Genomic DNA, 24775 nt, shown 5'->3' on the forward strand with positions numbered 1-24775 from the left:
ACGTCGACTATGAAAAAGATGGAACTCAAAACATGTTTTGATTGAAGAGAAACGAAAAATAAGCATGGCGGCCAAAAGAAAACCGGAGACTTCAGCGGCAATACCAGCAGAAGACAGTGACATTTTACAGATCCGGCCACTGTAAGTTTGATTGATTTCAGCAAAAAGTATTTAAGGCAGTATCCTTTTATATAAACGCTTTAACACTTTGAAAGCGACAAAACTTTAAAACAACAACAAATCTCTTCCACTTCCACCACTGCCCAACCAACCTCATCGTCATCAGCAGTCATCAGTACTCACCAGCCAGCACTGAGTCTTGACTTTGATTGACAGTGGACAGTCCTGACTCTTACTCTTACTGTTGATTTATGAACCGAGTGTCATGACCTAGTGGGGCTGCCCATATTGTCACTGGCCCAGTTTCAATTTGCCACACTCACACCACACAGTTAGATAGTAGACAGGATGCCTTCCGAAAGCTCCTCGTGATAAGGGAAACAACCCAAATATTCCCCCAGCCCCAACTAACCCTAAGAAAAAAATAAAACCTATTGGGATGCTTTCTGAAAGCTCCTACATCCCAGTATTCTTTTAAAAAAAATATAATGTAGGGGGTTTGGGAGGGGGGGGGGGACTTTTTTAAAATAATGTTCTGGAAGACTTTTAAAAAAAAAAAGTTTCCCCCCTCCCAAACCCCCTACAAGAACATTATTTAAAATAATACGGGGATGTAGGAGCTTTCAGAATGCCTCCCAACCTATTACCTTTAAACGACCCTTAGTAGGAAAAACAAACACCCTATCACCTTTACTAAGACTTATGACTAAGGAAGACTAAGCTAAAGACTAAAGGAAGCCTATGACTATGACTAACCCTAATAGAAAAAAAAGTCCCCCGACCTCGAGCCAACCCTAATAGTAATAGGAAAAAAAAAACCAAGGACTGCTTTTAAACATTTATCCACATTCCAGAATATGGAAACTTTTGTAATGCACTGACATATAAATAAGTAAATAAAGTTAATAAAATACCAATAAAAGCATAAAATTACCCAACAATAAATCAGTCGATGGATAGTAGGTTAGTATATACACAAGATGCGTCGACATTCATGTGTATGTCGTGGCCGAATGGGTAAGTCATCTTGTCTGAAAAGGCTTGTCGAAATCGACGCTATGTGTTCGAATCTTGACTCCGCCAATATTCTTTTTTATAGGCCTTCTTTTTATCAGAGTGTTGCAATTGATTGAAAAACAAAAACAGAACAAATAATTAGAGCAAAATATAAAATGAATTAAAATTGAACGATTATCTTAGAAGAAAAAAAATTAAATTAATTTTTAAACTTCTGTTCAGTATAAAAATGGAACAAAATAGGGGAAAACAATAAACATCATAAAGAGAGCAGAAAAAAAAAGGGAGTGAGCAGATTCGAACCAGTGCAGTAAAAAGGAACAAAATGAAAGGTGGTCTCTAACCGACTGATCTGTTTATCCACACCGACATCTGTGTAACTTAAAATTCATATAAGTATAAGCTAGATAATTTTCCACCATTTTTGCTTCCTTGTTTCGATAGTTATTTTCATCTCTGATTCGGATAATATGTTGTTGGATCTAGTTGTGTGTGGAAATGTGATAAATTGTATTGTTTTGTATGAGGAAGACAGGAAAATATTAGGTGTGGTCGGACAATGCCTAGGCCCAGGGATTCATCCGCGAAATAAACAAATTCCCGACCATCAACAATATCCCCAAAATTGTGGTCAGAATGAACAAATTATAGAAACAAAAGAAGATCAATAAAGTTAACAGGTAGTGAAATTTTTAATGGTTGGTGGACTATAAACCGATTTGCTGATTAACAAGTTTCTTACTGGTTGAAAAAAAAAAGGTGGATTTGCCAGTTTGGCGTTTTCAGTTCAAAAGAAAAACTCACATTTCAGTGATGCCATTTGCTTTTTTAAAAATCTGGATTTGGCATTAGAACACTATTTGCTTTTTCATCTTGTGTTAAATATCACTTGATATTAACTGATTTAGGACACATTACCTCTGGCATTTTTTCAGATTATTTGGTATAATTCACGCCTAGTTTAACATGAGGTTAAACAATAAGATTACATTCATTTAGTGTGTTCTGAAATGGTCAAGGAAGGAACACACCAATTGTGTCAGTGCATGACATAATCAGTCGGAAGGTGAAAATTTTGGATTTGAATTTCTTTTTTTTTTTAAATTTTCTGAAGGAATATGCTCCCCAGAGAATTTTAATCTTTATTTGAAGTAAATTGGGTGTTTTTTCATGAAGTTATGGCCAGATATATGGGAAAGGTATCCAGCAACTTTTCTCAAATTTCATACATTTTCAACTTGACTAGCTGTACTGTAAAAAATATTTAGAAGTGAAATTAAGATGATATTTCCCGAAGATGTACAAAAAGGGTTGATTTAATCATTTATGACAAGAACTCATTTTTGATGAAAATTGCTCTTCTTCTAACAAAAACTTGGCAATATCTCAGTTCAAACATTTCACCATCCAACTGATTGTGTCATTCACTGTAACAATTTGCATATTTTTTATGAAATTCCTCTGTCTTTACTTTTACAGCGGTGCAGGCCAAGAAGTCGGCAGATCATGTCATTTGATAGAATACAAAGGCAAGAAAATCTTGGTGAGTCTGTATCATAGTCATAGATATTGTTATTGTGTAAGCGCAGCTGTGTGGTCTAGTGTGGTATGACATTTGTCTTCAGATCGGAAGGTCCTGGATTCGAGTCCTGCTCTGAGGAACGCATAGTTGAGTCCTTGGTAAAGGCTCTTTACCCACATTCTCTCACCATACTCAGATGTGAAATGAGTACCCAGTCGTTAACAGCATTGTTTCTGTGGGGGAAAAAATTGTTAGATCACCTAACATCTGTCATGTCTCGTTCTTCATGTTAAGTGTTGCTGTTGGTTAGGGACCCCTTGTAAAGTGCTTTAAGCACATTTAGTGGATATTACGCTATGTAAATGCTCTAAAGTTTTTTTTAGTCCATCTTAATCAAAACAGATTTTGTAAAAGAATAAAGGATACAAAGGAGTTGTTAAAAATGTTTGAACCATATTAACCGGTTAACTGCCATACTCTTTAAAAAAAAAACATGTATTTAAAAATTTGGCCAGAAAACTCGACCTTCAAATATCAATACAAAAGCGGCGTTGTGGTCTAGTCTAGTGGTGTGACACTCACTTTCGGGTCGGAAGGTCCTGGTTTTGATCCTCGCTTGACGCATAGTTGACTCCTTGGAATAGGCTCTTTACTCACATCGTCTCTTATGTAAAATGAGTTCCTGGCCCTTAAAAGCATTGTCTCCATTGAAAAAAAAAATTGCAACATCGCCTAAATGAGTCTACGTGTTAGTGTTGGTCAGGAATCCCTTGTAAAGCGTTTTGAGCAGGTTTAGTGGATATTGCACTATATAAAAGTTCAAGTTTTTTTTTAAAATGACTCTCTTCTTGGCTAAAACTCTCAAACCTGGGACTTTATGAAATTGATCGATATTTGAAGGACGAGTTTTTTAGCCAAATTTTATTAGTGCAAGTTTTTCCAAGGTACGGCAGTTAACTGGTTAAATGCTGTTTCAGTGATAAAAGATAAAATGTTTTTTTACTTTAAGACAGTTGTGTTTGGTAAAGAACAATTCAAATAAGTTTAAAGTGTCTTTCTTTTTCCAGCTGGATTGTGGAATTCACCCTGGTAAGAATGGAATGGACTCCCTTCCATTTTTGGACATGATTGAACCTGAGGAAATTGACCTGATGCTTGTCAGCCAGTAGGTTTACTTTTTCTTTTCTTTTTATTTTTTTTTAAATCAATGTTTATTTATCTATTGATCTTTTGTTCAAATTTTAGCTTAAAAATTCGTTTTCATCCAAAGATCTAAAAATATCTAAGTTTTTCCTTATACGTTCCCAAGGAGATTTTTATTATTTTTTTGGGGGGGAGGATATATTCCAAAGGAATACTGCAACAACCCAGGTGTTAGTCGTAGTGCAGCACTGCAAAGTGAGCTAGGGTGAGGTGACTCGCTCAAGGCCACACCGTGAAAAATTTTTTGTTGATGTTTTATGTATAAATGTGACCATAGGTTGTCAATAACCTATCATATATTTCAGTCGAAATGAGAAAAGTCTTCCTCATTTTTTCAAAGGAAGTAAATATTGTGTAAACCAGAATAATAGCATCATTGAATACTTCTACTTTTGTTTTGTGGTGTCATAGATTATACTTTTTAAGGCATCAATGGCATTTGATATTAAATTATGTATCACAGCGATGAATCATGAAATCTTAAAATATTGAAAAAAATTGTATGTTTTTTTAACGAATGTACTATTCAAAATTGCATCTGCATTCAGATTTAAGATTTTTTATTTTTTTGCCAGAAGAAAAGCATCTATAAATGCTGATATGCTTGATTGTTTCCTCTTTGACGATGTGATAGGCTTATATTTTCGTATAATCCTTTACATTTTTTTACCATCCCACAGTTTTCATTTAGATCACTGTGGAGGTCTTCCATACTTCCTGTTGAAGACAGCCTTCAAGGGTAGATGTTTCATGACTCATGCAACAAAGGCTATCTACCGATGGCTTCTATCAGATTATGTCAAGGTCAGCAATATTGCTTCAGATGACCAGCTGTATACTGATGGTGATATCGAGAAGACCATGGGAAAGATTGAGACCCTCAATTTTCATCAGGTAACACGTCTTAATAAGATGCTAAAAATTGCAGTTGAAAAGCAGTAAAATCTCGTTTTAGAATGCAAAATTGATCTTGAAACACGAGAGAAGACGACTTACAATTTTTGTTGCTTATTGTTTCTTTCTTGACTAAGTTTGTTTGTTTTTTTTAAGTCAAAGGATGAAATCATATCAATTACATCATAATAAATAGGGTGAATTTTCCACAAGACCTAACAGACCCAGCTACCCAATCACTGTTAGTGGACAGGAGGGGGTTAGATGAAAAAATCTCGACTGCACCCAGGATCAATCTCAGATCCTTTGCGTATGAAGTGAGTGCTCTGCCAACCCTTCCGCCTCCTCTCCCCTACCTCCCTCACCCGTGAGCAAGAAACTTAACCCTTGTTGATCTTTTAGCCTTTTAGCCATGCTGTACCATACATTTTGGCTGATATCTGAGTATTTTCTGTCCACCTGGTTTGTTTTCTGTGATTTTACATATTATAATTTTCCTATCCTATGGTGAAATGTATTATTCTCATGGTTTACTCCTAGGAAGTTGAGGCAAGTGGAGTTAGGTTTTGGTGCTATTCAGCGGGGCATGTTTTGGGAGCTGCAATGTTTATGATTGAAATAGCAGGTGTTAAGGTAAGAAGACTTTTTTTTTTTTTTTTGTCGTTTGTTTTTTTTTTTAAGCAAATGGCTAATGTATCAGGACAACATTGTTCAAATAATTTGTCATTCATATAATGGATCTGTCTAATGGTGACATTTATATCATGCATTTTCATCACTGTTTAATGCTAGATATCTTTATTTGTCATGGTTGCTTACAAAGTAACAGTCTTACTGTAGTTTGACATTTTAAAATATTTTATCGATATTTAATTATGACAATGCGGCCTAGTGGTTTGATACTCGTCTTCTAATTGGAAGATCCTGAGTTTGGGTCCTGTTCAGAGTGGTGCATGGTTGAATTCTTGGAAAACACTCTTCACTCACATTCTCTCACCATACCTGGCTGTTAACAACTTTATCACTGTATGAAAAAAAAAAAGTAATATTGCCTAACAGGCATCATGTCTTGTCTTACATGTTAAGTGTTGCAGCTGGCTAGGGATCCTTTTAAAGAATTTTGAGCACGTTTAGTGAATATTGCTCTATATAAAAGCTCAAGTTTTTGTGTTTGTCTTCAACTGTATAGCGGGTGGTTGGATGGGAGCATCACCCTTGAATCATATACCTATGATGTTCGCATGGGTGTACGATCCAATAGTGATGTCGTTTCTTCTTCTCTTTACTAGCCTATCCTGCTTCTTTGGTTTGTGATTGTATTTTTGACAGGGGATATTTTTTTTTCTGTAAATCTTCTGCCTGTTTGTTCTTGGTTATTTATAATTTAGCTTATGATATCTTTAGGTTATGATTTTGATTTACATTTGTACTATTTTTGTTGGATTGCTTGTTTTTTTGTTTCAGCGGTCTCTCATATAACCTCAATTGTGTTGGAAGAGACCTAAAGCAACAAACAAAATCAACTGTATACATCAAGACACACCAATCTCAATCTATAAAAATAGATATTGAATTGTAAGCTTCAATTTATTTGACGAAGATAGGTACTGTGGATGTTTCTGGTTTCCCCTTTATCAACAAAACACAATGAATGAAACACCAAGGACGAATGAGGTATCACTAAGTGTAGGATCTTGGGACAAGTTTTGCAAGTGGACCATTGATTTTTATTTTCAGATTCTGTACACCGGAGACTATTCAAGACAGGAAGACAGACATCTGATGTGTGCGGAGATGCCCAGTGTAAAGCCTGATATTGTCATCATTGTAAGTAGGATTGGTAGTTTTTAAGCCTTCATTCTGGGTAGTGTTCCTGACCTCCCATAGTGGGCAGGGAGGTACTTACAATGTCTTCTATCCCCCTATATCTGTTTTCCAACACGTTTTCTGTCTTTGTCTTGGAATGAGATTACTTGGTTTTGTCCTGGCCCTGGCTGGGAGGGAAACAGTCCAATGTATAGTTAGAGTTTTGGGAGATGATATTTTTTTCCTGTAAATCATCTCTCTGTTATGTATTGTATTATTTTTATTTTACATATATAAGATTTGTAAACATTTGACTGTATTCCTCTAAGTGGGGACCTATGCTTGCGTTAGGATGAGACATTCATGTGATCTCAAACTAAGTACACTGATAGTGTGCTCTTGGAATCTACATCTTTTCCCTATTCGAATAATTCCCTGTTGTATTCCTTTTTTCTTGGGTATTTTAATTGTAATTCTAGAACGTTTACTATCCCATTCTATCTTCATTTTAACTGATATGACCTTAATGTGTTGCAAGCGCTGTAAAACCCTTAAAAACATAAAAACATATCAAGCATTTAGATTTTCACTTGTAACGCTTTACTGACAGTTTTAAAGTTTTACTAATAACGAGGAATGAAAAGAGAAGAGAAGTGCTAGAAGATAGTCAAGAATACAAACTTCGCACCATCTGCCCGGCTTTTTAAAATTTAGTTTCTCTAACTTCAGAGCATATCATACTGTTTTTACTGAGATAAGTAACAGCATTGCAACTCTGATTTCAGTTTAGTTTGAGTTGCATGGCTGTTACTGCTTTCTTGCTGAAAATTATTGGAGAGAAATTTGGTCTCACCATAGAAGGGCTTATCAATCAAATCAATAGTAAAGAAACAAGAGTTTCTTGTTAAAGAGGGATAAACAGCATCGTTTAGGGGGGGGGGGGGGCATTTTGGCAATAAAATGCTGCATGCATTCATCGCACGATGATCATTTGCTAAAAGAATATAGTTAATTTATAGATAGATTTCCTTGTTTATTTGAACTCCTAAATCTCGGATTTAGTGTTGGATATTGATTTTGTGGGTTGTGGTTTGTTTCGCTGTACTTTTAATTTATTATCTGAGTTTGTGTATGTGTGCATGTTCTTTATGAATAATCATTTACGTATGGCTGGTCCTTGAACTGCTGCTTTAAACTGCCGAAAAGATCTTTAAATTCAAAATAGAGTACGGGTGTCACCATATTTGAGATCGTTTCGTGAATTCCAAAGATGATTTTAGTGTTTTCTTACATTAATTTCCTTAAAATAGAATAATAATAAGATGATTATCATTAATGATAGAATGTAAATCAGGACAGTATGATTTCTCATATTTTAATACACTTTGAGGTCCAAAATATGATATGGGAATGTTGACTAAAATATGATAAATGTAAAAAGTCAACAGTGTGTAACAATAAAAAGAGAAAAATGATAAAAGTGGAATAGCTGAATGAAGTCATTAAATGTCATTTCCACCTTGATGAGAATCTGAGTAACCAGACAGATGACAGGACATGGCAGACCCGCAGCTGACATGCATAGATGGAATCTGAGAGAATCAGATGCAGCCGTCATTGCCAAGGAGGCCCTGAGACAATGGACCACATTGTCATCCACTGCCCAGTGACAAGCCTATCAGGAGGCTACGAGACAGCCAATAAGGCAGGAAAAGAATTTGAAGAATGGATTAAAAGATTCAAAATAGAGGTGTAGCCATTCGATACTACTCTCAGACAGATGATTGTCATTGGAATTGCTGAATTTCCCTTCTCTCAACTAGCTTGATGAGACTCCATAAATAATCAATGAATGTTACATTAAAAATTTTGGATGGTTGCGCATACTGATAATACGATTTTTTGGGGAAGAGATATGAGAAAATGGGCATAAATATTGGGAGAAATATGATACATTTTTTCAAATGGTTGAGGTTGGCTGGCACATCTGTCGAGATGTTTTAGGATAGGGAGAGAAGATGAAGATTTTTGTTTTTTTTAAATTGAGCTTTTATATAGCGTAATATCCACTAAACGTGCTCAAAGCACTTTACAAGGGATCCCTGGCCAACAGCAACACGTAACATGTAGAATTTTTCCGACATAAACAACGCTGTTAACGGCCAGGTACTCATTTTACATCTGAGTACGGTGAGAGAATGTGAGTAAAGAGCCTTTTCCAAAGACTCAACTATGCGCAGAGTGAGGCGCGAACCCAGGAGCTTCGGATCCGAAAGCGAGTGTCATACCACAAGACCACATAGCCGCACAAGTATGCCAATGAGCATCCCAAATGGAATATATTTTTTGGAATACTATGCTCCAGATGAAACCAAGACAATTAAGCACGTAAGTAAGATTATACATCTAAAAGTCTTTTTCTCTATTGAATTTTTTAACCCAACTCTTTTTTTTTTCTTTCAAGGAATCTACATATGGTACACACATCCACGAGAACAGAGAGGAAAGAGAACATCGATTCACCAGTTTGGTTCACGATATCGTCAACAGAGGTGGTCGCTGTCTCATCCCAGCCTTTGCACTGGGAAGAGCCCAGGAACTTTTACTAATTCTTGGTATGTATGAAAGTTAATGACTGGGTGGGGATCCTGACCTCCCATAGCGGGCAGGGAGGTACATACTGTGTCTTCTATCCCCTTATATCTGTTATCCAACATGCTTTCTGTCTTTGTCTCGGAATGAGATTACTTGGTTTTGTCCTGGCACTGGCCGGAATCCTAGCTGGGAGGGAAACAGTCAAATGCAGTTGTTGTTTTGGGAGATGATATTTTTTTCCTTGTAAATCATCTCTCTGTTATGTATTATTATTTTTATTTTGAATGTATGATGTAAGCATTTGAGTGTGTTCCTCTTTGTTGGATTTTGTGCTTGTGTCTGGATGAGACTTGTAGGTGAATTCAAACTAAGTACATTGGTGGTATGCTCTTGGAATCTACATCTGATCCCTATTTGTTCTCAATTCCCCTTTGTCTTACTTTTTCTTGGGTGCTTTAATTGTAATTCCAGAACTTTTTACGATCGCGCTGATATAACCTAGATGTGTTGCAAGCGTCGTAAAACCCTTAAAAACAAACAAACAAACAAATTTAATGATGAAAACTGTTCTGATAGAATAAAATGTGTCATGGTGACCACCGTCGTCTGCTTTCCTTTTGTTTTTTTTCGTAGTTTGTCACTCATTAGATCTTAGTTCCTCCCCTGTCAAAGTCTCTGTCGACAGTAACTTTCCATGTTGGTTTTGGTCGTCCTCATTTTTGTCTGCTGTTATCATTCCGACATTCAAATGATTTTTTTAGGGAAGGGTTTCTCTTTGATAGAGAGGACGTGTCCTAGCCAGCGGAGATGACGTTGTTGGATGGTGATGATCGTAACGTCCTGCATTCCAGTTCTTTTTAGAATTTCAGTATTCGTTACAAGGTCTAAGTAGAAAACGGTAAGGGCTGCCTGAAGCCGGTGATCGTTAAATACTAACGAAAGTGTGAAAATGGAAAGGCTTCGTATGGGAACAAAACAGACAATTGTCTGTTTTGTTCCCATACGAAGCCTTTCCATTTTCACTCTTTCGTTAGTATTTTAAGGTCTAAGTAGGGAACATTTAATTTGTCACTCTATTGAAAAAGAAAAAAATGTATTACGCTGTTCCACGTGCGACATCAAGTTCAGTTTCTAAGGGTTTCCATGACAAAATGTTTAAGATCCTTCAGACAAACATTCTATGTCAACAGGAATCATCCATTGTCCAAATGTGCAGGTTGGGGTTTGAAGATCTTGGAAACTAATAAAAGTGCCTTTACCACATCTGGTATCAGGGTTATCTCTGGTGTTTTTTTTTTCAAAATGGCAGTGAGAGACTTGATGTGTGGTGGAACAAATAGGTGCTTATATCCCACTCTCTAGTTAGCTAGAGTATCAATGATAGTTTACTGGGTGGGGTTCCCTACCTCCACAGTGGGCAGGGAGGTACTTACCGGGTTTCTATCCCCTTATATCTGTTTTCCAACATGCTTTCTGTCTTTGTTTTGGTGTGATATTGCTTGGTTTTGTCCTGACCCTGGCCGGAGTCCTTGGCTGGGAGGGAAACAGTCAAATGCATAGTTATTGTTTTTTTGGAGATGATATTTTTTTTCCTTGTAAATCATCTCTCTGTTATGTATTATTATATTTGTTATTTTTAATGCATAATGAAATGTGGGCATTTGAGTGTATTACTCTTTGTTGGATCTTGTGCTTGTGTCTGGGTGAGACTTATAGGTGATATCAGACTAAGTACATTGATGGTATGCTCTTGGAATCTATATCTAATCCCTATTTGTTCCCAGTTCCCCTATGTCTTACTCTCTCTTGGGTGCTTTAATTGTAATTCTAGAACTTTTTACTATCCCATTTTCTTCCTTTTTTACTGGCGCTGATATAACCAAAATGTGTTGCAAGCGCCGTAAAACCCTTAAAAACATATAAACAAACAATGATAGTTTATCATATCTCAATTGCTTTTAAAAGTGGGGGGTTAGTGCAGTAAAAAGGGGGTTTAAAGATATCATTCAAGATGATCCCCTTTTTCATATTTTTGTCACCATTAACATTGATTAAAGAGATGGGGAAATGATAAAGGTGCACTCATATTCAGAATAAGGTTTGAATAACTTAATGAACTTGATTTCTCGGACATATGAATACTGGGGCAACCACCCAGAGCTCCATGAATAACTTAATTATCTTGATTTCTCTGACAGATGAATACTGGGGCAACCACCCAGAGCTCCATGAATAACTTAATTATCTTGATTTCTCTGACAGATGAATACTGGGGCAACCACCCAGAGCTCCATGAATAACTTAATTATCTTGATTTCTCTGACAGATGAATACTGGGGCAACCACCTAGAGCTCCATGAATAACTTAATTATCTTGATTTCTCTGACAGATGAATACTGGGGCAACCACCCAGAGCTCCATGAATAACTTAATTATCTTGATTTCTCTGACAGATGAATACTGGGGCAACCACCTAGAGCTCCACGAATAACTTAATTATCTTGATTTCTCTGACAGATGAATACTGGGGCAACCACCCAGAGCTCCATGAATAACTTAATTATCTTGATTTCTCTGACAGATGAATACTGGGGCAACCACCTAGAGCTCCATGAATAACTTAATTATCTTGATTTCTCTGACAGATGAATACTGGGGCAACCACCCAGAGCTCCATGAATAACTTAATTATCTTGATTTCTCTGACAGATGAATACTGGGGCAACCACCTAGAGCTCCATGAATAACTTAATTATCTTGATTTCTCTGACAGATGAATACTGGGGCAACCACCTAGAGCTCCATGAATAACTTAATTATCTTGATTTCTCTGACAGATGAATACTGGGGCAACCACCCAGAGCTCCATGAATAACTTAATTATCTTGATTTCTCTGACAGATGAATACTTGGGCAACCACCCAGAGCTCCATGAATAACTTAATTATCTTGATTTCTCTGACAGATGAATACTGGGGCAACCACCCAGAGCTCCACGACATTCCCATCTACTACGCGTCCCAACTCGCCAACAAATGTATGAGCGTCTACCAGACCTATACAAATTCCATGAATGAAAAGATACGTCGACAGATCAACATCAGTAACCCGTTTGTCTTCAAGCACATCATCAACCTCAAGGTTTGACACGGCATATGATATTATTTCAGTTTCTTTTTTTTTTTTCTTTTTTTTTTGCATCATTTATATTATGAGTTATTTATTGTTGTTGTTTTTATTGTAATTAATTGATTTCTTTTTAAATTTTATAATTACAATTATTATTATTATTATTATTATTACTATTATTATTGTTATTATTATTATTGTTATTATTATTATTATTATTATCATTATTATTATTATTATTATTATTATTATTATTTATTATAATCATTACTTTGTTATCATTATTGTAGTTGTCGCTGCTTTAGCTTTGATCCAGAGTCCTTGTTGTCATCATCATGATCGGTAATGGAAGAAGCAGCATTACTTGAAGAAGTAGTAGTAGCAGTAGTAATAGTTGTAGTTGTAGTAGTAGTTGTAGTACAGTCCACTCCGGATATTCGCAACTCTGTTAATCACAACATCAATTCTATATAAAAGTCACTGGTTAATTGCAACAACCTTCAGTTTATCACAACGAATGCTCAGCCTCAAAAAGTGGCAAATTCAAGAAATCAATCAAACAAAATCTCATGATTAAATGTCATCAATCGAGAGTGGGCAGTGTTTATTGCTGCAGTAGTGTGCCACTACTCTATTAGACACAAAAGAGGGCGGGGCATTGCAGTATGGGTTCGTGAGGTCATATTTGGCTATTAAATAGGAGGCGAGGGGGCTGGGCATAGTCTAGACAACAGGTAGACAATGACTGTTGTAAGGAGATACTGAATGATGATATGCTTTGTTTTGGAATTGACAGCTGTGCATTGTGACCAATGGGTTTGGTGAGAATTTATTGTCTCTCATCACCGCTAATCCCTTCGACTGTTACAAATGTTGAGAACAAAAGAGTGAAAGTTAAATCAAATCTGAATAAGATGTCGGCTTGCATCAAAGCTGCTTTTGCTTGTCAAAATCTATACAGGGCTGCCATATGGTTTTTGTTTCAATCAAATTCCTCAGTCTCTGGTGGACTACGAACAATGTTTATGACAACTGGTTTGAGTTTACCATATATATGGTATGAAACTGATCAGTGTTCAAATCAAAATTGCTATAAAAACTTACAAATGGCAGTGGAAACTGTGCCTCATCATTTTATTTGGAATCAACCAAAAATACCGCTGTCATGAACAGTCCCAAACCTTTGTAAACTCAGAGAGAAAATATTGCAATAGTGGACAGGAAACTCAACTTCGGTTAATCGCAACATTTATGCTGATCCCAAGGTGTTGCAATTATCCAGGGTGGATTGTATTAGTAGTAGTAGCAGTAGGAGTAGTAGTAGTAATTAAAGAACTAGTATTAATAGTAGTAGTAGTTGGTAGTTGTGGTATTAGTAGTAGCAGCGGTGGCAGTGAATCATTCATAACAACAAGAGATGAAGTGAGTAGGAAAGTGCAGAAGACAATAGAGAATAAAAATTTCTCGGCGGTGATGGGGGTTCGAACCCACGACCATACTGGTACGACAACTCCGCCTGGCCGGGGAGAGTGTGAGCTATCATTCATAGTTTTCTATATATTCACTTTTATGTTCTTTCCCATTTATCCTAGAACATGGAGCAGTTTGAAGACATCGGTCCTTCTGTAGTCCTGGCCAGTCCTGGTATGATGCAAAGTGGGTTGTCCAGAGAACTGTTTGAGACATGGTGCACAGACAAAAGAAATGGATGCATCATTGCTGGCTATTGTGTGGAAGGTACTTTGGCTAAGGTTTGTTCGTCCTTGGATTTTTTGTTGTTGTTGGCATGTATTTTTTCTCAGGTTTCTGTTGATTGTTTGGTTTTTTGTTTTATTTCTTGTTGTTGATTATAATAACAGTAATGAGCTTTTTAACATATATTTGTGCCGATAAAAAAAAATAATTACACTGATAGGTAATAATGATTTTTGAATCATTTGCACCCAGAACATGAATTATTACCAAGAATATGACTTAACTTCAACCGGTTTTAATAATTATAGCATTTTATAGTTAGAGAATTATAACATTTGATAGTTAAAGAGAGCTGGGGAAAAAAATAATTTAATTTCTCAGATTTGTAGCAGAAAAAAATTGTAATGAATCAAATCAGTGATTGACCAACTTTTAACATAACGCCAAACTGTCCTGATAGATATATACAGTATAATATATATATATATATATATATATATATATATATATATATATATATATATATATATATATATATATATATATATATATATATATATATTAATTGCTTTTCACATGTAATTTGACAAATCTAGGCTTCCCTATTTTACCGTTTTAATAAATATTTTCTCATCAGCACATCCTATCAGAGCCCAACGAGATTGTCACCATGGCTGGACAAAAGTTACCACTCAAGTGTTCTGTTGACTACATCTCTTTCTCAGCCCACGCTGATTATAAGCAGACGTCAGAGTTTCTCAGGGAGTTGAAACCTGCCCATGTCGTAAGCCCTTCATTCTCAATTCTAAAAACATTTGGGTGAAAGGGTGGTTTGTTCTTAAGGCACACACTTTTGAATCAAAAGGTCTCTGGCTTGAATTCCAATCGTGCGAGGGGCCCTGGGACTTTTGTTGTTTTGTTGGGGTTTTTAAAAATTTTTGTTGAGCGAAGGGTTTACCTCAATAATGTTACTGACTAACTTTCACTTGGTCCTGTTGCAGACTCTTCAGAACAAATGTGCCTTTTGTAAGTAATCTAGAATGCGTTTAAAAGGACTTTAATCTAAATCTTCAAATCTTAGAAATATTACATTGCAGACTTTTTTGTGGATAAATGATTTGCTTTTTCTCTAGCGGACAAGTTTTCATTGTGCTTATTTATTGCAGGAGTCCAATGCATCAACTCTCAGACCTCATATTCACCACTCTTTAGTGTGGCTATGTGGTCTTGTGGTATGATACTTGCTTTCGGATCGGAAGGTCCTGTGTTCGAGCCTTGCTTGGCGCTTAGTTGAGTCCTTGGAAAAGGCTCTGTAGTCACATTCTCTCACCATACTCAGGTGTAAAATGAGTACCTGGCCATCAACAGCATTGAAAATATATCAACCATTTTTTAACCACTTAGAATTTTTAGATTTATGCAATTGTGACTATACTATTATCCAATGTCTTGTTCCTAAAATTCGAGGTTTTATCCGTAAAATGTTCCTGAAATTTAAAAAGGCATGTCTGTAAGGGTAGAAATCATGGCAAAGATATAATGGAAATATACAATAAGTCAATGATTGATTTATTTACTATATTTAATTCCACTTATTGATCCTAGGTTTTAGTGCACGGTGAGATGAATGAGATGGCCCGTCTGAAAGCGGCCCTAATGCGTGAGTACGAGGACAACAAGGAATACCATATGGAGGTCTACAATCCCAGAAATACTGTACCCATTGAACTCTATTTCAGGGGTGAGAAAATGGCCAAGGTCAGTTTGCTAGTTTGTTTTGGGGTTTTTTTTGCCAGAAGTCCTTCAGAGCCATTAAGTCCATGGAGCTGGAGTTTATCCCAGTTTCTATAGCGTGAAATGGACAATAGCAAATGCTTGCTCTCCTTTGGATAGGAGGCTAGTCTACTGTCAAGTACTTTCTACCAGATCTAACAAATCCAGATACCCAATCACTGCTGGGTGGATAGGGAGGTCAGAAAATAATCCTGACTGCACCCTGGATCGATCTCGGTCCTTTTGCGTGAGAAGTGAGTGCTCTACCAACTGAGCTATCGGGACACCCGGGCAAAAGTAAAGGTATCTGAAATTCTTCCAAAACCGTTCTATGAATGTAGCATAGACGAAACTTTGAGAATGCAATAACGTTTTTGTTAGTTTCTTTTGTTTATTGTACAATTTGATTTTTTGTTGTTTTGTTTGTTTTATATTTTAAACTAATAGATGTTATTAAATACATGTGCCGTCTCCTTTGGTAGAGTACTTTTACACACATTACTGCATTTAACTCAGGAGTGATTGAGCCAACTTCTACTTAAAGTCAACACTTCTTTTTGGTTCCAAATTTTCTGTTCATATTTAAGTGTGTTTTTTTCCATTTAATCTTTCTGGTCCAGCATGGACCACAGTATTTTTCTATGCTGCTATGTGGTATGACACTCGCTTTCGGATCGGATGATCCTGGGTTTGAGCCTCGCTCTGCGAATAGTTGAGTCCTTGGAAAAGGCTCTTTACTTACATTCTCTCACTGGTAAAATGAGTACCTGGCTGTTAACAGCATTGTCTATTTCGGAAAAAACAGGCATCATGTCTCGTTCTGCATTTTATGTGTTGCTGTTGGCCATGAACCCCTTGTAAAGCGCTTTGAGCACATTGAGTGGATATCGTGCTATAGGAAAAACTAAAAGCTCAATTATGAACGAGTACAAGTGGGCATCCACTCTTGAGTGCCGAACCATAAACTTGGATGACTTCCTCTTATTTTGTTTGCTTGTTTTAGCCTTTGTGGTGAAAAAAAGGGTGCTTAACAGGCAACTTTTATTGTATGAAAGGGAAATTTGGTTCTGTTGGGGAAAATACATTGTGAAGAGCTGAAATTCACTATATAAATGTTCATACGAGAGAAGAACATTTCTTCATGTGTGTGTGAGAGAGAGGGAGAGATGGAGGTCATGTGAATTCGGGAGGTATGTAAGACTTTTTTATGTGTTTCGTTTTGTTGAGCTTTTTGTTGGTTTACTTCTATCATATCTTATATTTATTCCTATTTGCTATCACTCTTTCTTTCCTAAAAAAACTCAAACAATTTACCTGCTGATATTAAATCATTGAACAATGTTGAGGCATTTTGAAAATGCATCCCATAATCTAATGTCAATAAAGCACCTTATTTATTTAGTATTTCTTTCGGGTGGTGAAAGTTCAGTAGGTGGACCACTCATTGCGCGCCCGAAGGGAACAAGAGTAATCCCGGGTGACGTCAAGATTTTTTTTTTCTCACTTCCCTGTTTTGGATGAATAAAGTATATATTATTATTATTATTATTATTATTATTATTATTATTATTATTATTATTATTATTATTATTATTATTATTATTACCCAGCAGTGATTGAGTAGCTGGGTCTGTTGGATCTGGTTGAAAGTATTTTGTGATAGACTAGCATTCTATCCAAATTGCTATTATTCGCTTTATAGAAGAAGGAATGCTATTTAGAAATGGGGATTAACCCTGGCTCCATGGGCTTAATTTTAAATTGCCTTCATTGACAATAAAGATATTATTATTATTATTATTATTATTATTATTATTATTATTATTATTATTATTATTATTATTATTATTATTATTATTATTATTATTATTACTATAGCTCTGAAAGACGAGTTGTTTTTTATCTGACTCATTCAGTTTATCGGATGAAAATGAAGGACATTTAATTTTATTTGTTTACTTGTTTATTGTTTTGAGTTCTGTTTTGATTTTGGTTTGTCTTTTTTTTTTTGTTGTTGTTATTTTTGTAGGGTTTTTTTGTTTTTTGTTTTTTTTTTTTTGGGGGGGGGGGGGATTTGTTTGTTTTTTAAATTCAAATTGATTCAGCTTTTTGTTGTTATGATTAAAGATGAAAACTTTAATAAAAATTTATCCACCAGGTCGTGGGAGAGCTAGCTTCAGATCCACCCAAGCCAGGTCATAAAGTGTCCGGGATTCTAGTCAAGAAAAATTTCAATTATCACATCATGGCACCCACGGATTTACAAAGTAAGATACGAGTCTAGATTGTTATATATTCTTTACAGTCTAGATTGTTATATATTCTTTACAGTCTAGATTGTTATATATTCTTTACAGTCTAGATTGTTATATATTCTTTACAGTCTAGATTGTTATATATTCTTTACAGTCTAGATTGTTATATATTCTTTACAGTCTAGATTGTTATATATTCTTTACAGTCTAGATTGTTATATATTCTTTACAGTCTAGATTGTTATATATTCTTTACAGTCTAGATTGTTATATATTCTTTACAGTCTAGATTGTTATATATTCTTTACAGTCTAGATTGTTAAATATTCTTTACAGTCTAGATTGTTATATATTCTTTACAGTCTAGATTGTTATATATTCTTTACCTTAATTTGGCTTACTTCATTCTCACCAGTCATTTTTAAAATAAAAATGTGGGTATTTTCTCTGCTACATTGAAAATTATTTTTAAAAAATTAATTTGTACATTAAAAAACTGCAACTTTTTGTCTTATAGTCTAGAGGTGAGACATTTGCCTTGTGACATGTTCATCTTATTTCAAGTCCTCCAAAAAGTTCTGTAATATTTATATTATCTGTATGACTAGCTTATTAATTTTTGTTTAGTTTTGTAGTGTTGTCAGTTGTTTTTTGGTGTGTTTTTTTTTTAGCTTTGCTTGTTTGTTTTTTTGTTTTTTGTTTTTATTTTTCTCGAATGCTTTTGTATTTTTTAGTAGTTGATGAATTCCATGCCAGAATGTAGACATTGTGATATCATGATTATCAATCCTAATTTCATAGTTTTCATAAAGTATATTGTAGTTTAAGTTTTTGACAGTTTACAAAACAAAAATTACTGAACTGTGGTTTTTAGGGAGCATCATCTAAAGTGACTAAAGAGTGGGATTTGAATTCTAGACTTTCCTGTCTGAAGTCAAGTGTCATACCACAAGGCCACATAGCCGCTCAGACCACATAAAAATCCCATAGGGATAATTTGTCTCTTGGGTCTATTCCAAGGGAAGACTGGAATAACCCAGGCATCAGCCGCAGTGTAGCACCGCAAATTGAGCTAGGGCGAGGTGACGTCCTCAAGGCCACACAGCACAGCGGGTAATCAAACTTGGTACCTTTCGGGTACGAAGCAAAGACCGTACTGCTGAGCCAAGCTGCGACGTTATATAGCCGTAACCACAAAAACTATTTTCTCCTTTCTCAGGTTACACAGATCTAGCCATGAGTACGGTTACGCAGAGAATGAGTCTCAAATTCAGCGGTAACTCAGCCCTCCTCACCTACTACCTCACCCAACTAGCCGGGGATGTAGAATACATTGCCAATCCCAATGGGACCACACTCCGTCTGTTCAAATCTATTCAAGTCACTCTGGAAGGGGGCGTGGTCTATCTGGAGTGGACGGCCAATCCTGTGACAGATATGTATGCTGACGGTGTGATGGGTGTCCTGCTGCGAGCTGAACAGAGTGCTGCACCCATCAAAAGTAAGAATAATTTTGACAAATCTGTTTTTGAACTCAGCAAAATTATTGAAAATAAATGTGTTTTTAAAAATTGAAAAGAATATTTTGGGGTTTTGCACAATACAAGACTTTTCTTTTTGACAAGCTAAGAATTCACCCAGAAAATATTTTGGGGGTTTTTGCACAATAAAAGACTTTTCTTTATGACAAGCTAAGAATTCACCCAGAAAATATTTTGGGGTTTTTGCACAATATAAGACTTTTCTTTATGACAAGCTAAAAATTCACCCAGAAAAGGTGACTGGAGCAGGCCCGTATGTTGAAAATATGCTGGTACTGCTGTAGTCACTTCTTTCCTAAATACAAAACCGTGTAGTAAAATTTTTTCATCATTTTCAACAGTCAAATGTTTTGTATTAGTTTTGGGAGATGAATTCTTTTTTTTTTCTTCTTATAAATCATCTCCCTGTATAGTTAGTTATGTTTTCTGTTTCTGGTATATTCTGTAAGTATTTGAGTGTGTTTCTTTTAGTGAGATCCTGTGCTGGTGTCTCGATGAGACTTAGTGATCTCAATCTAAGTACGCTGATATAGTGATCTTGGAATCTACATCAATGGTGTTTTACAGATTTTTTTGCTTGGTATCTGTGGTTGGGTTGTTTTCATATTTTTAGATTCTCACAGTCATGTTTTTTAAAAAGAAAGTTACAAACTGTAAGAATGATTTGTAAAAAGTAGTAAACAAAATTGAACATTAAAGATAAATTATATAGCCACTTCAGAAAAGAACAAAATACCAAACATGGAATGTTTTGGGCTAAAAATGCTTCTTCAGCCAACAATAAAAAACAATAAAAACATAGATACATTATTTTTTTTTTTTTAAAAAGGATAGTCTGCACAGAAATATTTGGCACAATATGTTTTGAATGATTGACAAGACAATGATAAAGAATGATTTGTTTGAGGTATGCATCAAAGGGAGCAGATCAAAGTTAAAGATCAGGAATTTGAAGTTATAGACACTTTTTGCTATCTTGGGAGTATTATTGACAAGGATGGAGGCACGGAAGCAGAGGTGAAAGCATGGATAGGAAAGGCACAGGCTGCATTCACATCTTTGAACAGAGTTTGGAGAACTAAAGATATCTCTCTTCGATTAAAGTCTGAAGTCTGTTATAACTGTATGGATGTGAAACTTGGAATGCATTGCAGGTATGTATAAGGATACAGATTTTCGTAAACAGGTGCATGCGTAAGCTACTCAAAATAAAATGGATGGATAGAATTGAGAACGAAGAAGTATGGAAAAGAACACAACAGAAACCAGTGGGAGAGGAAATCGGAAGAAGACGATAGAGGTGGATTGGACACACCCTTAGAAAGAATGACTCCGCTATAACAAAGAAAGTATTGGACTGGAACCCTCAGGGCAGAAGATCAAGGGGAAGGCCACGGGTCATTGAGAAGAATTAAAGAAGCTGATATACAGAGAAGTGATAAGACATGGAACGAGATTAAAAAGTTTGCTCAAGATAGAGAAGGATGGATGATGATGATCTTTTGAATGATTGACAATGAATGATAAGAATGATTTGTTTGATCTAGTTCCAAAATATTCATTTTTGTCCTTTTCGCACTGAACACTGAACTTCTTTTTCCTCTCCAACTTCCAGATATCCCCCCACCTTTGAAAGTGGATCGTGCCCACTTTCAAGAGTGCCTGATAGAAACCCTGAAGGACATGTTCGGGCCTGATTCCCTGGACAAGTTGATACAAAGAGACAGACTGGTTGTACATATTGATCAAAAAGTCGCTTCCATAAACTTGGAATCCTTGGTATGTTTTCAGTTCTTGGAGTGGGGGAGGACAAGCGGGGTTTTGTTACTTATTTCTCAGTGGTGATAATTTTCCGCAGAATTCTGAGATTTCTGGATTTTCTCAGAAATTTTCCTCTGATTTTTTTTTGTTTTTTTTTTTGTTTCAAGTAATTTTCTCTGATGAAATCTCAGGTCGCTAGACAACGGTCTATCCCAGGAATCATTACCATCGTGTCCTCTTGTGTCTATTTTTTGTTTGTTTGGACACCTGTGTTCAGTTGTATGAATTTTGGTGACATTTCCACTTTTATGACGTCAACCAAGACTGTCTGGTGGCAGATGTCAAAATTGTCGAAGGACCAGTAGTGGTCTTGGATGAGTTGATGGTTGAAATGGAAGCAGATGATTAGGGGGGAAGGAGAGAGGGGGGGGGGGGGACAAATTTTTCGAGATTTTATTTTACTAAGCAGCAGCTGTGATATGGTAGTATGTGGTATGATAGCAGAATTGGCGACTCTCTTTCTCTCTCTCTATCTCTCTCTGCCTCTCTCACTGCCTCTCTCTCTCTCTCTCTCACTCTCTCTCTCTCTCTCTCTCTTTCTCTCTATCTCTCTCTCTGCCTCTTATCCATATTTCTTTCTCAACCACACTTCTATCTTCATTTTTTAGTATAGAAGTTATCCGGTTATTGAGAAATAATTTGCAATGAGCAATTGTGATTAACTTAAAACTTTTGTTAGATAGACTATATGTTTTACAGTTCATTAAATGATTCACAAGTCTTATTTATGAACTGCATAAGCACCATGTTGCAGTAACAAGGACATTGTAGCCCACTTTGTAAACTTATATACAAATTAAATACTCTCTGGCATTTTGGCCAAAAGTTAATTATAATCCCTTGATGTAGGTGAGTAATATTTTAGGCCTTTGACATATTTTTAAGGAAATGATAATCCATTAAACATTTACACGAAGGAAGTTATGTTAAGAATGGATGGTGAAACTAATCTATAGTGCAACTGTGTTAATTCTGATATTGTTTGAGTCATCACTGATTTCTGGAATGTTTGATATCAAAGAAGTCCTTCAGAGCCGTCTGGCCCATGGAGCCGTAGTTTATCCCGGTTTCTTTAGCATGAAACGGACAATAGTAATTGCTTGCTACCCTCTTGATAGGATGCTTGTCTATCGCAAAGTACTTCCGCCAGATCTAATAGACCCAGCTACCCAATCACTGCTGGGTGGACATGGGGGTCCGAAAAAAATCTCCAATACACCCAGGATCGATCTCGGTCCCTTTAATTGTGAAGCGAATGCTCTACCTACTGAGATATCGGGGATCTCCATGTTTGATATATAGCTCAATCCATGTCGTCTATCTTTGTGACCAATCGAGTATATTTTATCAAGTTTGAAGTACTGCTGATGGTTTTCCTCAGATCTCCGGAAATCCGTGATTTGAAAGTCAGAGGAGGAATTCCTTTTAAAAACTTAACATTTCTGGCAGTGAGAGACTTGATATGTCCCACTCTGCAAAAGTTGGCTAGATACCATCAGCACTGATGAAGGGATATTATATATTTACCTCTTGTGTTTGAACTTAGTTAAAATGCTGTGGTTACCTATGTAAGATAAAGATCTGAACAAGTATGTATGAAAGTTGCTAGCAAGAAAGAAAAATATAAGAAAAAAACCATCCCAAAACATCAGTCTACCTCGACTGGGGATCGAACCTCAGATCTTCTGATTGTCCCAAAAATCGGGAGCCCCGTGGTGTAATGGTAGCACGTCTGACCAGTAATCAAAAGGTCTGAGGTTCGATCCCTAGTTGAGATCTTTTTTGGATGTTTTTTTTTTCTTATATTTTTCTTTCTTGCTTTGTCTGGCACCTTTCATACACACTTGTTCAGATCTTTATCTTACACCGGTGCCTGCTCCTTAATTTCTTAATTTGATATTACGTATATAATCATCATAATTTTTCTATAAGGTTTTGTTTTCAGCTGCAATAAACAATTTTTCATTTTCATTCTTTGTTTCTTATTACAGGAAGTAGAATGCGCTGATTCGTCCTTACAGCAAATTATCCAGTCTACAGTCAAACGTCTACACCAGGCTGTCTATCCCATAAAATGTTGACATCTCATCCACTTCATCATCATCGTCATTGTTGTTGTCATTCTTATCATCACCATCATCATTGTATTATTCCTTATCAATTATCACCTATTCCTAATTGTTTTAGTTAAATAAAGAAAAAACAAAAATAGATGGTCTTATGGTATGACACTCGCCTTCGGACCGGAACGTCCTGAGTTCAAGTCCAGCTGTAAGCTGTGCATGGTTGAGTCCTTAGAAAAGACTATTGACTCACATTCACATTCTCTCACTGTACTCGGGTGTAAAATGAGGACCTGGCCATTAACAGCATTGTCTCTGTAGTAAAAAACAAAAATTGTTGTATCGCCTAACAGGCGTCATGTCTTCTCCTACATGTTAAGTTTACGGTTGGTGTGGGACCCCTTGGAAAGCGCTTTTGAGCACGTTTAGTGGATATGCACTGTACAAATGCTCTTTTTTTTTGTTTATTATGTAGCTGGCATTGTGGATGTCATCAATCAGTGATATAAAGTGCATTGTGTCAACTTGATGCTTTATATTTGTTATTTTACTAAATTTGTTGTGAAGAGAAGAAACAATAAAAAAGTTCAAAAATAAATATCTCTTTAATTTTTTGTCGTTGCATTGAAAATGCTTTCTCTTTTTTTATTCTTGTTTTGTATTTCTTTATACAAAGATTTCTTTCCTTTAGCAGAGAGAAATTTGACCAAAATGCTGGATAAGTGTATGGAAAGTAATGAATGAATGACTGCACAGCCAAGACATGGATTGAGGGTTAACTTATTGGTTGATCCCATGGTTAATAATAAAATGAAATGAGGTACAGTGGAAGCCATGTATAACAGTAACAGTTCTATGTACATGGGCATAGTCTCCCATCTGTTCGGATTATGAGTGAAGTCTTTAGCATTTTAACAGTAACAGGTCTGGATATAACAGGGACCTGGCTATAACAGGGACATTTAAAATCCCTGGGGGTTTTTTTTCTCCCTCTTTGCCTTCAGTAAAATTTACTGGCTGTAGCAGGGACTTGTAAGAGCCTAATCGGTTATAACAGGTGTGTGGACACCCACTCAGTATCAGCAAATACAATGCATTAGCCCAAAATAAGCTCAGATATGATAAGCCAACAGCGAAAGGCAACCAAGAACTACCTAGGTCGTGAAAACTTTACGTGTGTAGGCAGGCTAATTACTACTATACTATCTCATTTTCAATATTACATGGGCTTGTTTTTCTTGTTTGTTTTTAAGGGTTTTACGGCGCTTGCAACACATTAAGGTCATATCAGCGCCAGTAAAAAGGAAGAAAATGGGATAGTAAAAAGTTCTATAATTACA

At 36.0% G+C, this 24775-nt stretch overlaps 1 protein-coding gene across 1 annotated transcript; it reads left to right on the forward strand.

Moving 5' to 3' along the window:
• Positions 1-24033, forward strand: LOC144978683 (cleavage and polyadenylation specificity factor subunit 3-like). The gene is made up of 15 exons (XM_078925081.1): positions 1-141; positions 2617-2680; positions 3727-3824; positions 4543-4756; positions 5297-5389; positions 6494-6583; positions 9027-9177; positions 12124-12299; positions 13880-14038; positions 14620-14766; positions 15588-15740; positions 17914-18022; positions 19230-19511; positions 21167-21330; positions 23364-24033. The coding sequence occupies exons 1-15, from the start codon at positions 65-67 to the stop codon at positions 23451-23453; spliced, it is 2067 nt and encodes a 688-aa protein (XP_078781207.1). The 5' UTR covers positions 1-64; the 3' UTR covers positions 23454-24033.
• Positions 24034-24775: the final 742 nt, after the last annotated feature.

Source organism: Berghia stephanieae, chromosome 8, assembly GCF_034508935.2.
Source record: "Berghia stephanieae isolate SIO BIC M18660-M18661 chromosome 8, UCSD_Bste_1.3, whole genome shotgun sequence".
Classification (NCBI taxonomy): Eukaryota; Metazoa; Mollusca; class Gastropoda; order Nudibranchia; family Aeolidiidae; genus Berghia; species Berghia stephanieae.

Coding starts and splice junctions, on each gene's coding strand:
- LOC144978683 (XM_078925081.1), top strand. CDS start 65: ATGGCGGCCAAAAGAAAACCGGAGACTTCAGCGGCAATACCAGCAGAA. Junction 6,584..9,026: donor AGCCTGATATTGTCATCATT/GTAAGTAGGATT, acceptor TTTTCTTTCAAG/GAATCTACATATGGTACACA. Junction 12,300..13,879: donor AGCACATCATCAACCTCAAG/GTTTGACACGGC, acceptor CATTTATCCTAG/AACATGGAGCAGTTTGAAGA.